Below are 14,037 nucleotides of genomic sequence, written 5' to 3'. Positions count from 1 at the left end.
TACAACTGAGGTGACACCACTGCCTCACCATCTGTCTCCCCACCAAACATGGGAAGCAGGCTTGCAGCAATTAATGTCTAACAGGGTCTTGCAATCACAAAAAAAAGAGCGAACATGCCAATGTGCCTGAAGTTTTCCTTACGTCCCTATCTACCTGTGATGCTACTTTCTGTGTACCAGATGCCTCTGTTGTACCATACAGCTCAGTGTCCTACCACTCAGTGTGTAAGACCTACCCTGGCTGATTCTCCCAAAGTGAACCAGCCTCCCACAGGACTAGAAGATTGCAAATGTCACTCCACTCTTTAAAAATGGAGGAAGGCAAAAGAAAGGAAATTGTAGGCCAGTTAGTCTAACCTCAATGGTTGGGAAAGTGTTGGATTCTGTTATTAAGGATGAGGTTTCAGGGTACTTGGAGACTAATGATAAAATAAGTAAAAGTCAGCATCTGTAAAGGGAAATCTTGCCTGATAAATCTGTATGAGTTCTTCGAGGAAGTAACTAGCAGGATGGCCAAAGGAGAGGGAGTGGATGTCATTTACTTGGATTTTCAGAAGGCATTTGATATGGTGCCTCACATGAGGCTGCTTAACAAGATAAAATCCTATGGCATTACAGGAAAGATACTGGCATGGATAGAGGGATGGCTGACAGGCAGGAGGCAGTGAATGGGTATAAAGGGGGCCTTTTCTGCTTGGCTGCCAGTGACTAGTTCACATTGTTTGTCAATGATTTAGATCATGGAATTAATGGCATTGAGGCAAATTTTGATAGATAGGTGGAGGGGTAGGTAGTGCTGAGGAAGCAATGCAATTGCAGTAGGACTTAGACAAATTGGAAGAATGGACAAAATAGTGGCAGATAGAATGCAGTGTTGGGAAACGTATGAAAATGAATTTTGGTAAAAGGAACAATAATACAGACTGTTATCTAAATGGAGAGAAAATTCAAACATCAGAGGTGCAGAGGGATTTGGGAGCCCTCGTGCAAGACTCCCAGAAGGTTAATTCACAGGTTGAGTCTGCAGTAAAGAAGGCAAATGCAATGTTGGCTTTTATTTCAAAGAGATTAGCATAGCAAGTAGATAATGCTGAGGTTTTATAAGAATTTAGTCAGGATGCACTTGGAACATTGTCAACAGTTTTGGGCCCCATATCTCAGAAAGGATGTGTTGTCATTGGAGAGAGTCCTAAGGAGGTTTACAAGGATGATTCCAGGAATGAAGGGGTTAACATATGAGGAGCGTTTTATAGCTTTGGTCCTGTACTCACTGGAATTTAGAAGAATGCGGGGGTATCTCATTGAAACCTACCAAGGCCAAGTCCATGGGTATATTTAAAGTAGAACTTGATAGTTTCCTGATTGGTCAAAACATCAACGGACATGGCATGAAGGCAGGTGTATGGGGTTGAATGGAATCCGGGATCAGCCATGATGGAATGGTGGGGCAGACTCGGTAGGCTGAATAGCCTAATTCTGCTCCTATGTCTTATGGTCTTATGGTCTAACAGGATTGTAGTGCTTCAAGAAGGCAGCACACCTCCACCATCTCATGGGCAATCAGAGGTAGACAATAACCAATGCCCTTTTCAGCAAAACTCAGATCCCCTTCACAAAGCCATGCTGACTGTCCCTGATCAGGCCATGATTCTCTAAATGCCCATAGATTCTATCTCTAAGAATCTTTTCCATCTCTAAGAATCTGTAGGTGATTCCAAGAATTTGTTTTGGTCAAGGTGTTCTATATTGATGGCTCTCATGTCCATGGATAGGAAGGGTTTAGAGCAGGGGTTCCCAGTGTTTTATTTTATGCCATGGACCTCTACCATTAACTGAGGGTCTCTGTGGATCCTAGGTTGGGAACCCCTGGTTCATGGGATTTGGGCCAAACATATGAAAAATGGGACTATCTTAGGTGGGCATTCTGGTTAATATGATTGAGTTTGGCCAAAGGGCCTCTTTTCTCGCTGTATAACTCTGATTTTCAGATAGTGTCCTGAAAGACCTGCTTTTCTACTTTATTTGAAAGTGGGTATCTCCTAACCTATATCAAGTCCTGAATGCCTTTTACCATTGTTCTGACCACCTTTAACCCTAGTCTCCAAATATTTTATGTTCTCTGCTCAATTTAAATCATATCAACCTCTTGAGCCACCTCATCTCTATATGGAGCCAGTGATCATTAATGGAGAATGTGTGGAGCAGGTTAAGACCTACAAGTATCTGGGAGTACAGTTAGACGAGAAGCTAGACTGGACTGCCAACACAGATGCCTTGTGCAGGAAGGCACAGAGTCGACTGTACTTCCTAAGAAGGTTGGCGTCATTCAATGTCTGTAGTGAGATGCTGAAGATGTTCTATAGGTCAGTTGTGGAGAGCGCCCTCTTCTTTGTGGTGGCGTGTTGGGGAGGAAGCATTAAGAAGAAGGACGCCTCACGTCTTAATAAGCTGGTAAGGAAGGCGGGCTCTGTCGTGGGCAAAGTACTGGAGAGTTTAACATCGGTAGCTGAGCGAAGGGCGCTGAGTAGGCTACGGTCAATTATGGATAACTCTGAACATCCTCTACATAGCACCATCCAGAGACAGAGAAGCAGTTTCAGCGACAGGTTACTATCGATGCAATGCTCCTCAGACAGGATGAAGAGGTCAATACTCCCCAATGCCATTAGGCTTTACAATTCAACCGCCAGGACTTGAGAACTTTTTAAAAGCTATTATTAATGCTTTTTGAGATAGTGATTTAGATGCATATCATATTTTTTACTGAGTTAAGTATTGTATGTAATTAGTTTTGCTACAACAAGTGTATGGGACATTGGAAAAAAGTTGAATTTCCCCATGGGGATGAATAAAGTATCTATCTATCTATCTATCTATCTATTCTCTTAGAGCCATATAATTATCTTATTTCAAGATTTCAGTCTCTCTGATTCTGGCCTCAAATACGGTCTTTCTTGGTTACAATTTATGGGCATGCTATGTTGGCAATGGATGCATGGCAACACTTGTGGGCTGCCTCCAGCACATCCTTGGACTGTGTTGGTCATTGATGCCAACAGGGCATTTCACTGCAAGTTTCAATGTTTAAATGTTTATGTGACAAATAAGGCCAATCTAATCTAGCCTTTTGCAGTCATGCCTCAAACTGCTTAAAACCCAGAGCAGCTAACACACAATGCTGGAGGAGCTCAGCAGACCAGGCAGCATCTATGGAAAAGTAAACATCCGATGTTTCAGGCCAAAACTCTTCTTGGGGACTGAAAAGGAAGGGGGAAGGAGTCAGAGTGAGAAGGTGGGGGGGGGTGAGGAGGAAGAGCAAGGTGGCAGGTAATAGGTAAAATAGGGGAAAGGAGAGAGTGAAGTAAAGAGCTGGAAAGTTGATTGGTAGAAGAGATAAAGCTGGAGAAGGGAGAATCTGATAGAAGACAGAGCACCATGGAAGAAAGGGAAGGGGGAGGAACACCAGAAGGAGGTGTTAGGCAAGTAAGAAGAGAAGGTGTGAAAGGGAAACAGGAATGGGGGGGATGGTGAAGAAGAGAAGTGGGAAGGAGCAATTACCAGAAGTTTGAGAAATTGATGTTCATGACATCAGGTTGGAGATGACCCAGACAGAATATAAGGTGTTGCTCTTCCAACTTGGAAGTGGCTTCATTGTGGCAGTACAGGAGGCCTTGTTCTGACGTGTCAGAATGGGAATAGGAAGTTGAATTGAAATGGGCGGCTCTGGGAAATCCCACTTTTTGTGGCATACAGATCAAAGGCGCTCCAAGAAGCAGTCTCCCAATCTAATTGGGTCTCACCAATATACAGCAGGCTTAAAACCCAGGTTCTGATAATCCCTATCTAAAACTCAACTTTTAAACCATTCTCTAATGCAGCTTTTATGTATTCCTCCTTCGATCTCATCCTTATAGTTGTCATCCTGTTGTCCTGTTAAACAGACCTGTTGCACAGTGTTGCAACTAGTGAGCTGCTGTCTCACAGCTCCACTAACTCAGGTTCAATCCTGACATCTGGTGTTATCTGTGGAACATCCTCCAGGTGTTCTGGTTTCCCCTCCATCCAAAAGATTTGCAGACTGGTAGGTTGACTGACTTCTATAAATTTCCACTGGTATACTGGTGCGTGGCAAAATCTGAAGGGCATTGATGGGAATGTGGGAAGAATAAAGAAAATGGGATTGATGTAGGATTAGTGAAGATGGGAGTTTGATGGCTGATGCAAATGCAGCGGGTCAAATGATACTATAAATGCAGCTTACCTTTTGAGTTTATTTTTCATCAGCTTTTCCTTTAAGTTGACCATGGTAGGAGTCAACTACATTGGTGGGCATAGAACCTTCTGTAAGACAGGCTAGGTAAGTATATCAGGTTTCCTTGCCCTTGTCTGGATGACTTCGGTAAACCAGATGGATTTTTTGCAACAATCTAGTAGCTTTATATTTCACATCACTAATGCCGGTTTATAAAGGTGGATTAAATCTACAAGGTGCCATAGTGAGATTTGAACTCATGAACTCTGGATGCTAATGTAATGCGACCAATAAGCTAAGGCTAGTAAATTGTTTTAATCTTTCATCAGAGCTCATCTGTTTTCATGTTGGGGTCAGTCTTGTTGCCCTCTATGAGCCAATGTGAAAGGGAAGAAGTGAGCTGTTGTTGCAAACCCATAAACATCAAGAAACCAAACTGGAGAAGCCAGGTTAGTTCACACAACACACTTCTATTTCCTTCCAGTGAAGTTCAGCAGAGTATGTGTATGAAATGACCTGTGTGTCAACCAGAAAATTCATAAGTTCTTGATTTCCTTTATAACGCTGTTACTATTTCATGATAGAAGTTTGTTTTAAAAAAATGATTGGAAATGAAATTCTTAAATGAGGACTTTTGAATTAGGGAACATCAATTTAAACCTGAAACAGGTATTGATGTTGGTGAAATTTGCTCATCATTCTTACCTGTAATCCAATAAAGGCCATTACAATGGAATTGATTGTTCCCAGGACTCCTTCTGGATCGAAGGGCTCAGTAGTATGATACAGCTTCTGAAATATAAGATAAATATGGAAGTAAGTGTAAGATATTTCAAGTTGTTCAGAAATACCTAGACTCTGATGAATTCTATGGCCAAATGTACTGTGGATTTAGTTCACTAGAATGAAACACATTGTAAAATTTCTGTTGATACCAAAAGATATAATTTGAAAAGATTGTTTGATTTTGTAGTGTGCATAATGTAGTCCATAGTTATGTTGTACAATGTAGCACTGTGTTGTGTATTGTTGTGCAGAGTTTAGCTGGGCAGAATCGTGTTAAATAGTAAATCTCCAGTAATCTACTGTCCCATTGTTTGGAACTCACAAAGGTTCAGCATCTGGCTATTTTGGGCTCCACTCCAACATTCATTTTAAACTCACCAGGGTGCCTTTCCTCTTTTTAAACTCACTGTTCCCATGCTCCCTTTTAACTCGATGGGACAGTATTTCCAATACTCTTTATACTCACCCTGTTTCCTGGGCTCTGTTTAGATTTAATAAAGTCTTGTTTCCCCTGCTCCCTTTAAACTCACCTGTTAATTGGAATTTTTATTTTGCCGTTGTGTAAAGTCTATAAAAAGTTTAATTCAATACCTGCTAGTCCAGCAACACTGAAGTCCCAAAGGTGATGAATTATGGGAGTTTTGATGTTTCGTGTATGGTTTGTGCATTTTGGAGTTGAGTTGGGAATCAGAGTAATTCTCCTTAAATCGGAGGCATGACTGAGATCTATCCTCAAGATTATCTTAAGGCAGCGGGGGCAAGCCAAAGGCACACAGCATGCGGTGTTGCCCCTCAGTTCTTTAAACCCTACCCAGAATAAAAAGATACCTAACTATTATCTTCACTGCCAAATGAAGCAGTGAATCATTTAATACAACCCGTGAGCAGTGAGATGTTTCTGCAGGGAACGTCTCACATTGGTTTGGTGCCAGCTAGATGGTTACAAGAACATGTAAGAGACACCTCTCTGATAGTACTGCGTGATGGATGGGAATCTGCTTGTACTTCTCAGCATTGAGGATTCTTTTAATTCTGACCTGATCGCCAACTCTATTTGCAGAAATGCAGCCCCAAACCTGCAGGGAACCCCACCATGGTGCTCTGTTGGCTGCAGACATTCATCCATCTAATGCTCTCCAGCTCTTCTACCGAAAAACTGCCTCCTGTTTAAGCCAAAAATTTCAAATTTTGACTTGTTAGTTCAGAGCATTTGCTGCCGTCGTTCATCAGGGAATAATGATCCTGCCTTCCACTCTGTCAGAGACCTCGAATTTTTCCTCTTTTCCCCTCTCTTTCTTGTCCTAGTATCTACATTTACTGCTCCATCAGTTGCATTCTTGAGTTCTAAAGAAAAGTCCCTGACTGGAATTTCGAGTCCCAAACCTTGCCCTGTTTACCAGCGCTCCGCAGCCTCTGGCATACTCATTACAAGTGTTTCTGTGCAAGTGACCTCAACTCAGACCATCAGTATGACAGAGACATTACCTTGCAGGTGGGCCAATTGTAGATGTGATTCGTTCCCAGAAGCCGTTTGTCTATGTAGCCTGCAGCCCCTCCAGTACAATTTGAGAATTTTCCATCATCTCCTATACCTCCAGCTCCAAGGTAGCCCCTGTGAAGTCAATTACTGTGACATAAGTCAGAGTTGAGCAATGAATCCATCTTCCAATACAGAGTAATCAGAAGCAGTCCAGTTTTAACATCTTTAATCTTATCTAAATAGAGTAGACAGCCGAGATTAGTGTCACAGTTACAATCAGATTTGCATGGTCTAACTGCTAATGGCTTATGAACATGAGAAAGTCTGCAGATGCTGGAAATCCAAAGCAAAGCGTACAAAATGCTGGAGGAACTCAACGATTAAGGCAGCACCTATGGAAATGAATAAACAGTTAACGTTTCAGCTCAAGTCCCTTCTTCAGGACTGGAAAGGAAGGGGTAAGATGCCAGAATAAATAGCTAGAAGGTGATAGGTAAAGCTAGGTTGGTAGGAAAGATAAAGGGCTGGAGTGGAAGAAATCTGACGGAAGAGGAGATTGGACCATAGCAGAAAGTGAAAAAGGAGGGGATCCAGGAGGAGATGATAGGCAGGTGAGAAGAGGCAAGAGGCCAGAATGGGGAATAGAAGGGGGGAGGGGGAAGGAAAATCCTTTTACCGAAAGGAGAAATCGATGTCCAGGCCATCAGGCTGGAGGCTTCCCAGATGGAATATAAGGTGTTGCTCCTCACCCTGAGGGTGGCCTCATCTTGGCACAAGAGGAGGCCGTGAACCAAAATGTCAGAGTGGAAATGGAAATTGGAATTAAAATGTTTGGCCACTGGCAAGTTCTGCTTTTGGCGCATGGAGCAGAGGTGCTCAATGAAGTGGTCCCGCAGTTTATGAAGGGTCTCACCAATATAGAGGAGGCTGCATCAGGAGCACTGGACACAATAGACAACCCCGGCAGACTCATATGTTAAGTGTTGCCTCACCTTGAAAGATTGATTGGAGCCCTGAATGGAGGTGAGGGAGGAGGTAACTGGGCAGGTATAACAGTTTACCTGCTTGCAGGGATATATGCCGGCAGGAAGATTAGTGGGGAGGGACAAATGGACAAGAGAATCTCAGAGGGAGCGATCCTGTGGAAAGCAGAGAGATGGGGGGAGGTATGTATATGTTTGGGGGTAGGGTCCCTTTGGAGGTGGTGGAAATTGCAGAGGATGATGTGTTTGATTGGATGCTCCAATGTTTGATTGGGGTGGGAGGTAAGGATAAGAGGAACACTATAATTGTTAAAGAGGCAGGCATAGCTGGGACCCATGTGAGTGCCCATGGCTATCCCTTGAGTCTAGAGAAAGTGGGAGGAGCAAAAGGAAAAATTGTTGAAGGTGAGGACCAGTTCTGCCAGATGGAGGAGGGTAGTGGTGGAGAGGAATTGTTTGGTTCTATTATTGAGAAAGAAATAGAGAGCTTTAAGGTCTTCTTGATGGGGGATAGAAGGGGGGATATGCATGGTGAAATGGTCAGGGCCAGGGGATTGGAAATTACTGAGGAGATCAAGAGCATGAGAAGTATCATGGATGTAGGTGGGGGGGACTGAACCAAGGGAGATAGAATTGAGTCAAGGTATGAGGACAGGAGTAGAGTAGGGCAGGAGCAGGCAGAGACAATGAGGCTACCCAGACAATCACGTGTGTGGATCTTGGGATGGAGGTAGAAGCAGGAGCAGTGGAGTAGGGGATTTTTGAGTTTGGTGGCAGTGGATGGGAGCTCTACAGAGTTGATGAGGTTAGTGATAGTGTCAGAGACAGTATTCTGATGGTCCGGAGTGGGGTTCTCTTCAAGGGGTAGGTATGAAGAGGTGTCTGAGAATTGCTACCTGACCTCAGTAAGATCGAGGTCAATCCACCACACTACAAAAGAACACCCTTTGTCTGCGTGTTTGACGGTAAGGTTGGGATCGGTACGGAGAGAGTGGAGGGCAGTGAAAACTGAGGCGGTAAGGTTTGAGGAGAAGAGAGAAATGCTGAAGTCGAGATGGTTGATATCTCATCGGCAATTCGAGATGAAAAGATCCAGAGCAGACAGGGTACCGGGGGGGTGGCGGGTAGTCCAAGAAGAGGTGGTTATCCAAAATCTTACAGCTTCGCAAATATTTCCTTTTATGAATTGCTGATCAAACTTCATATTGAACAGATTGTCTAATGACAATACTGTACTACACCTAGACTAACTGCCTGGGCTGTATATGTACACCCCTAGCAGTTAATCTGATCAACCATTCAATTTCCGCCCCCAATCCCCCTCTACCTATTACCGCAGTCACTGCACTGCACTATAAACACTTTAAACATTTTTATAATGCTGTTTACATTGTAAATACTGTATATGCTGGTTTTTAGGCACATTTTGTTCCATATCTGCACTTCTAACTTTATTTTTATATAATTCTATATTCTTTATAATTGGTAAACTTTTTTTTCTATTGTACGCGGTGCCAGCATTCCACAGCAAATTCCTAATACACGTATGTGATGAATAAAGTTGATTCTTGATTAGCCAATGAGCTAGAGGTATTGTAATGCATGGAGCTGAGTTCAGGGAAAATATACTAGATATCACTAAAAGGGTCAACTTACTCAGAAAATAGCCTATTTAAAAGAAAAGGAAATAAAACTGAGAGAATTTACAGAAACTTCTCTTGGAAAATGCAGAGATATTTCTTCAGATGTACATAACATCATTCCTCCAGACAAAAGAAATAGAGATAGGAGGTTCATCACATAGAAATTCCATGGATAAAGAGCATTGCAGTCACTTACAGCAGTACAGTTGCAAGGTTTTACGTTGGGGAATTACCTAGGCGTCTCTGTTCTGTCTGGGAATAACCTTCCCACTATATGCAACCACAAGAAGTGCTCTTATAAAATTGACCATGCAGTAACTATTTATTTTCATGGAAATCTAACAGTGGTGGAGGATTACCTTTTGAGAAGCTTACATAAATGTTGGACTAAGAATGGAATTGTATACAGTAATGAGAAATTACACACTCAGGTAATCGTTGTGCATGGAAAATAAGTAAACCATCTGAATGGATCTATAATAGATTGCTTGAGATAAAACTTCCTCTGAGAAGGAAGTTCAGGAGTTCAAAGCAGAGAATCAGCATTCTGAGGAACTATTTTGCTCTGACAACAGTAATAAACTGAAAGAAATTAACATGCAGGAAACAAATATCGAACATGCAAAGTATTTTCATCTGATTTAATTTCCACAGGGTGCAATGCTTTCCCAGCTCTCTAACTTCCTGCAAAGACTTTATGACAACTGGAGCCAGACACAGAAGAGGGCAAACTGAAGCAAAAGAGAGACAACCAGGGAAATCAATCCATCACAAGGGAGGATATGATGTGACTACAATAAAGCAGGAATCATCTACCCAGTCAGGCCATTGGTAAAGCTGTAAGAAAGTTGGTCACCAGTGGCATTCAGGAAAGGTGAGAAAATCCACCTCAATATAATTCTCCTAAATAAGCATTTCTTGCAATGATTTTAGAATGCTGACTGAAATTCTCTCCACTTCTCTCCTGTGCTTTGCAAGAGTTACACAGATTCAAGTTAATAATATGACATGTGGCACTCGACTCCAAACAGTGATCTAAAAGTAATTCTCTAACCAAAACAAAGGCATTTTAGAATGGATCTGGTTCACCTTTTCCATGCTGGTAGCCCTAGGTGGAATTTCTATTCTACAAGCTGGGTTTTTGTCCTTCCCAGGTTCTCTGTTACTCTGGGTCAACCTGAATCCTATAATATTTTATAAAGTGAATGGGCTGCAATCTTTTTGTCCATGGAAGATGCTACTGCACCTTTAAAACTGGAATGAGAAGTTTATGGTAGAATGCAGGAACTGAAATGAGAGCAATAGTTTAAAAGCCATTTGAGATTGAGGCCCTTAGGAAACTACTTTCTGTGTGATTATTCACAAGTGATGTAACACAAATAAATTTCACACATGGGTAAACAAATACTTTACGGCACTGAGACCTCTTTTCACCATGTTCTGCTAATATTGGCTTTTCAAAAGCACTGTCCAAATTTGTTCCATATTCTTCTTCCCAATTGTCCTGATTTCTGGGGACTCTGAAATGTACTTGGGTGGAACAGTAAAACATGACAAAATAATATCCATGTGGGAGAGAATTCTGAAATCTTTGGAGAGTGCAAGATACAGTATATTGTACAGGTTATGCAATATGCACAACACACGCAACGTGCTGGAGGAGCTCAACCGGTCAGGTAGAAACTATGGATGGGAATAAATAGTTGACCTTTCGGGTCAAGACCCTTCATCAGGACCAGAAAGAAAGGGGTAAGGAGTCAGAATAAGAAGGTGGGGGAGGGAAGGAAGATGTACAAGGTGGCAGGTGATAGGTGATACTGAGAGTGGATGAAGAGGAGAAGTAAAGAGCTGGAAAGTTGATTAGTAGAAGAGATAAAGGGCTAGAGAAGGGATAATCTGATAGGGGAGTACAGAAAACCATGGAAGAAGGGCAAGGGGGCAGAGCACCGGGGGAGGTGATGGGCAGGTAAGAAGAGAAAGTATGAGAGGGAAATAAGAATGAGGAATGGTGAAGGAGAGGAGGGTGAGTAATTACCGTAAGTTCAAGAAATCAATGTTCATTTCATCAGGTTGGAGGCTACCCAGATGGAATATAAGGTGTTGCTTCTCCAACCTGAGTGTGGCCACAAAAAGTGAGATTTCCTGGTAGCCACCCATTTCAAGTCTATTTCCTATTCCCATTCTCTCATGGGAGTCCATTGCCTCCTCTACTGCCACACTAAGGCCACATTCTTGTTCACCTCTCACACCTTCTCTTCTTACCTGCCCATCACCTCCCTCTGATGCTCTTCCCCATTTCCTTTCTTCCACAGTCTTCTGTCCTCTTCTATCAGATCCTCCCTTCTCTATCCTTTTATCTCTTCTACCAATCAAATTCCCAGCTCTTTACTTCACTCACTCCCCCTCCCCTGGTTTCACCTATCACCTGCCACCTTGTACTTCTTCCTCCCCTGCCCAACTTTCTTATTCTGACTTCTCCCTTTCCTTTCTAGTCTTGATGAAGGGTCTCAGCCCGAAGTATTGACATCCACAGATGCTGCATGACCTGCTGAGTTCCTCCAGCACATTGTGGTTATTACTCTAGATTTCCAGCATCTACATTTCCTCTTAGGATTATGTAGGCACCCCTTTACAATGTTAACAACTACTCCCTGTATACTGTACTGCTATAGGTGTTTCAGTGTAGAGGCCTCTGAAGTTGTCTGGTTCTGTTAAGAAGCCACATCAGAAATTCTGGTTAAATTGTTTATAAATAAAGTATTTTTTAGTTTAAATTATTTGTTATTCTGTTGTATTTTGCAAAACAAATGAAAGAAGATACAAAGATAGAGATTAAACTGACTGCCAGTTTTCTCTTGCCTGCTTTGTGTTATCACTTAGAACAGTGTCCATCTTTTGTATGTTTATATGTCCGCTGTTAGTAGCAAACCAGAAGGTGGGAAGTGAGAAAGGGAGAAGAAAGACAACATTGAAACCAGACTAACAAACTTGCTCAAATGACTGATGTGATGAAGATTGCAATGGCTTTGAAATTATTTATGAAACAGCACATACTTATTTGTTGAACCTCTAACCTCAAAATCAGAATCAGAAGCAGTTTTAATATAATTGACATAGAGTATGTCATGAAATTTGTTGTTTTGTGATAGCATACAGTGCAACATCTAAAAAAAACAATACATTTCTATAAGAAATATACTTTAAAAACTTAAATTAACTAAGTAATGCAAAAAGAAAGCAAACATGGTGATGTAGTGTTCATAGGTTGGTTCATTGTCCGTTCAGAAATCTGATGGTGAAGGGGAAGAAGATGTTTCTAAAATGTTAAGTGTACCTTCATGCTCCTGTACCTCTTCCCTGATGGTAGTAATGAGGAAAGGGCATGTCCTGGGTGATGGATCCTCAATGATGCATGCTACCCTTTTGAGGCTTTGCCTTTTGAAGATATCCACAATACTGGGGAGGTTAGTACCAGTGATGAAGCTGGCTGAGTTAGCAACCATTTGCAGTATTTTCTGATCCATTGCAGTGCCCCCCCCCCCCCCATACCAGTTAGACACAGAACTGCAAACATGAGGAAATCTGCAGATGCTGGAAATTCAAACAACAACACACACAAAATGCTGGTGGAACACAGCAGGCCAGGCAGCATCTATAGGGAGAAGCGCTGTCGACGTTTCGGGCCGAGACCCTTTGTCAGGACTAACCGAAAGGAAAGATAGTAAGAGATTTGAAAGTAGTGGGGGGAGGGGGGAAATGCGAAATGATAGGAGAAGACCGGAGGGGGTGGGATGAAGCTAAGAGCTGGAAAGGTGATTGGCGAAAGTGATACAGAGCTGGAGAAGGGAAAGGATCATGGGACGGGAGGCCTCGGGAGAAAGAAGGTGGGGGGGAAGCACCAGAGGGAGATGGAGAACAGGCAAACAACTAAATATGTCAGGGATGGGGTAAGAAGGGGAGGAGGGGCATTAACGGAAGTTAGAGAAGTCAATGTTCATGCCATCAGGTTGGAGGCTACCCAGCCGGTATATAAGGTGTTGTTCCTCCAACCTAAGTTTGGATTCATCTTGACAGTAGAGGAGGTCACGGATAGACATATCAGAATGGGAATGGGACGTGGAATTAAAATGTGTGGCCACTGGGAGATCCTGCTTTCTCTGGCAGACAGAGCGTAGGCGTTCAGCGAAACGATCTCCCAGACTGCGTCAGGTCTCACCAATATATAGAAGGCTATACCGGGAGTACCAGACGCAGTATATCACACCAGCCGACTCACAGGTGAAGTGCCGCCTCACCTGGAAGGACTGTCTGGGGCCCTGAATGGTGGTGAGGGAGGAAGTGTAAGGGCAGGTGTGGCACTTGTTCCGTTTACAAGGATAAGTGCCAGGAGGGAGATCGGTGGGAAGGGATGGGGGGTACGAGTGGACAAGGGAGTCGCGTAGGGAGCGATCCCTGTGAAAAGCAGAAGGGGGGGAGGGAAAGATGTGCTTGGTAGTGGGATCTGAACTGACTGTCTGTGTACCTATTACATTGATTGAGGAGCAAACAAACCACATGCCTCTATTTGTCCAATAGGATCAGAGAATAAATTCACAACGGCTACAGAAAAAGCAATGCCTTCACAGCTTAACAATGCTTACAAAGATATGGAAAACTTTCTGTCAATGATATGACAAAGTATTCATTTGCACAGATAGTTTTGAAATTATTGTTAAATTCACATATACGCTTTCACCTTCTTTGCAAGTATATTCTGTAGCCTCTGGGGGCTTAATATTGAAAGACAAAGGAGAAACAAATCACAACATTAGTCCTAAATTAAATGCGGCACACCTCTGGGCTGAGCAGACCTGAAGATGGATGCCCTTTCATTCCATCCACCCGTTTGTGTGT

At 42.7% G+C, this 14,037-nt stretch overlaps 1 protein-coding gene across 1 annotated transcript in view; it reads right to left on the bottom strand.

The window, feature by feature from the left end:
* The window catches only part of LOC140714445 (heparan-alpha-glucosaminide N-acetyltransferase), a 366,646-nt gene that overhangs the window by 54,510 nt on the left and 298,099 nt on the right, over positions 1 to 14,037 (bottom strand). Inside the window, exons 13-14 of the mRNA XM_073025743.1 lie at positions 6,524 to 6,650; positions 4,958 to 5,044 (exon numbers count right to left, since the gene is read on the bottom strand). Of these exons, the coding sequence (XP_072881844.1) occupies positions 4,958 to 5,044; positions 6,524 to 6,650 (214 nt within the window). The remainder of the gene's footprint in view (positions 1 to 4,957; positions 5,045 to 6,523; positions 6,651 to 14,037) is intronic.

The sequence above is a fragment of the Hemitrygon akajei genome, chromosome 21, assembly GCF_048418815.1.
Source record: "Hemitrygon akajei chromosome 21, sHemAka1.3, whole genome shotgun sequence".
Taxonomy (NCBI): domain Eukaryota; kingdom Metazoa; phylum Chordata; class Chondrichthyes; order Myliobatiformes; family Dasyatidae; genus Hemitrygon; species Hemitrygon akajei.
This window is presented reverse-complemented; position numbering and strand designations above follow the sequence as displayed.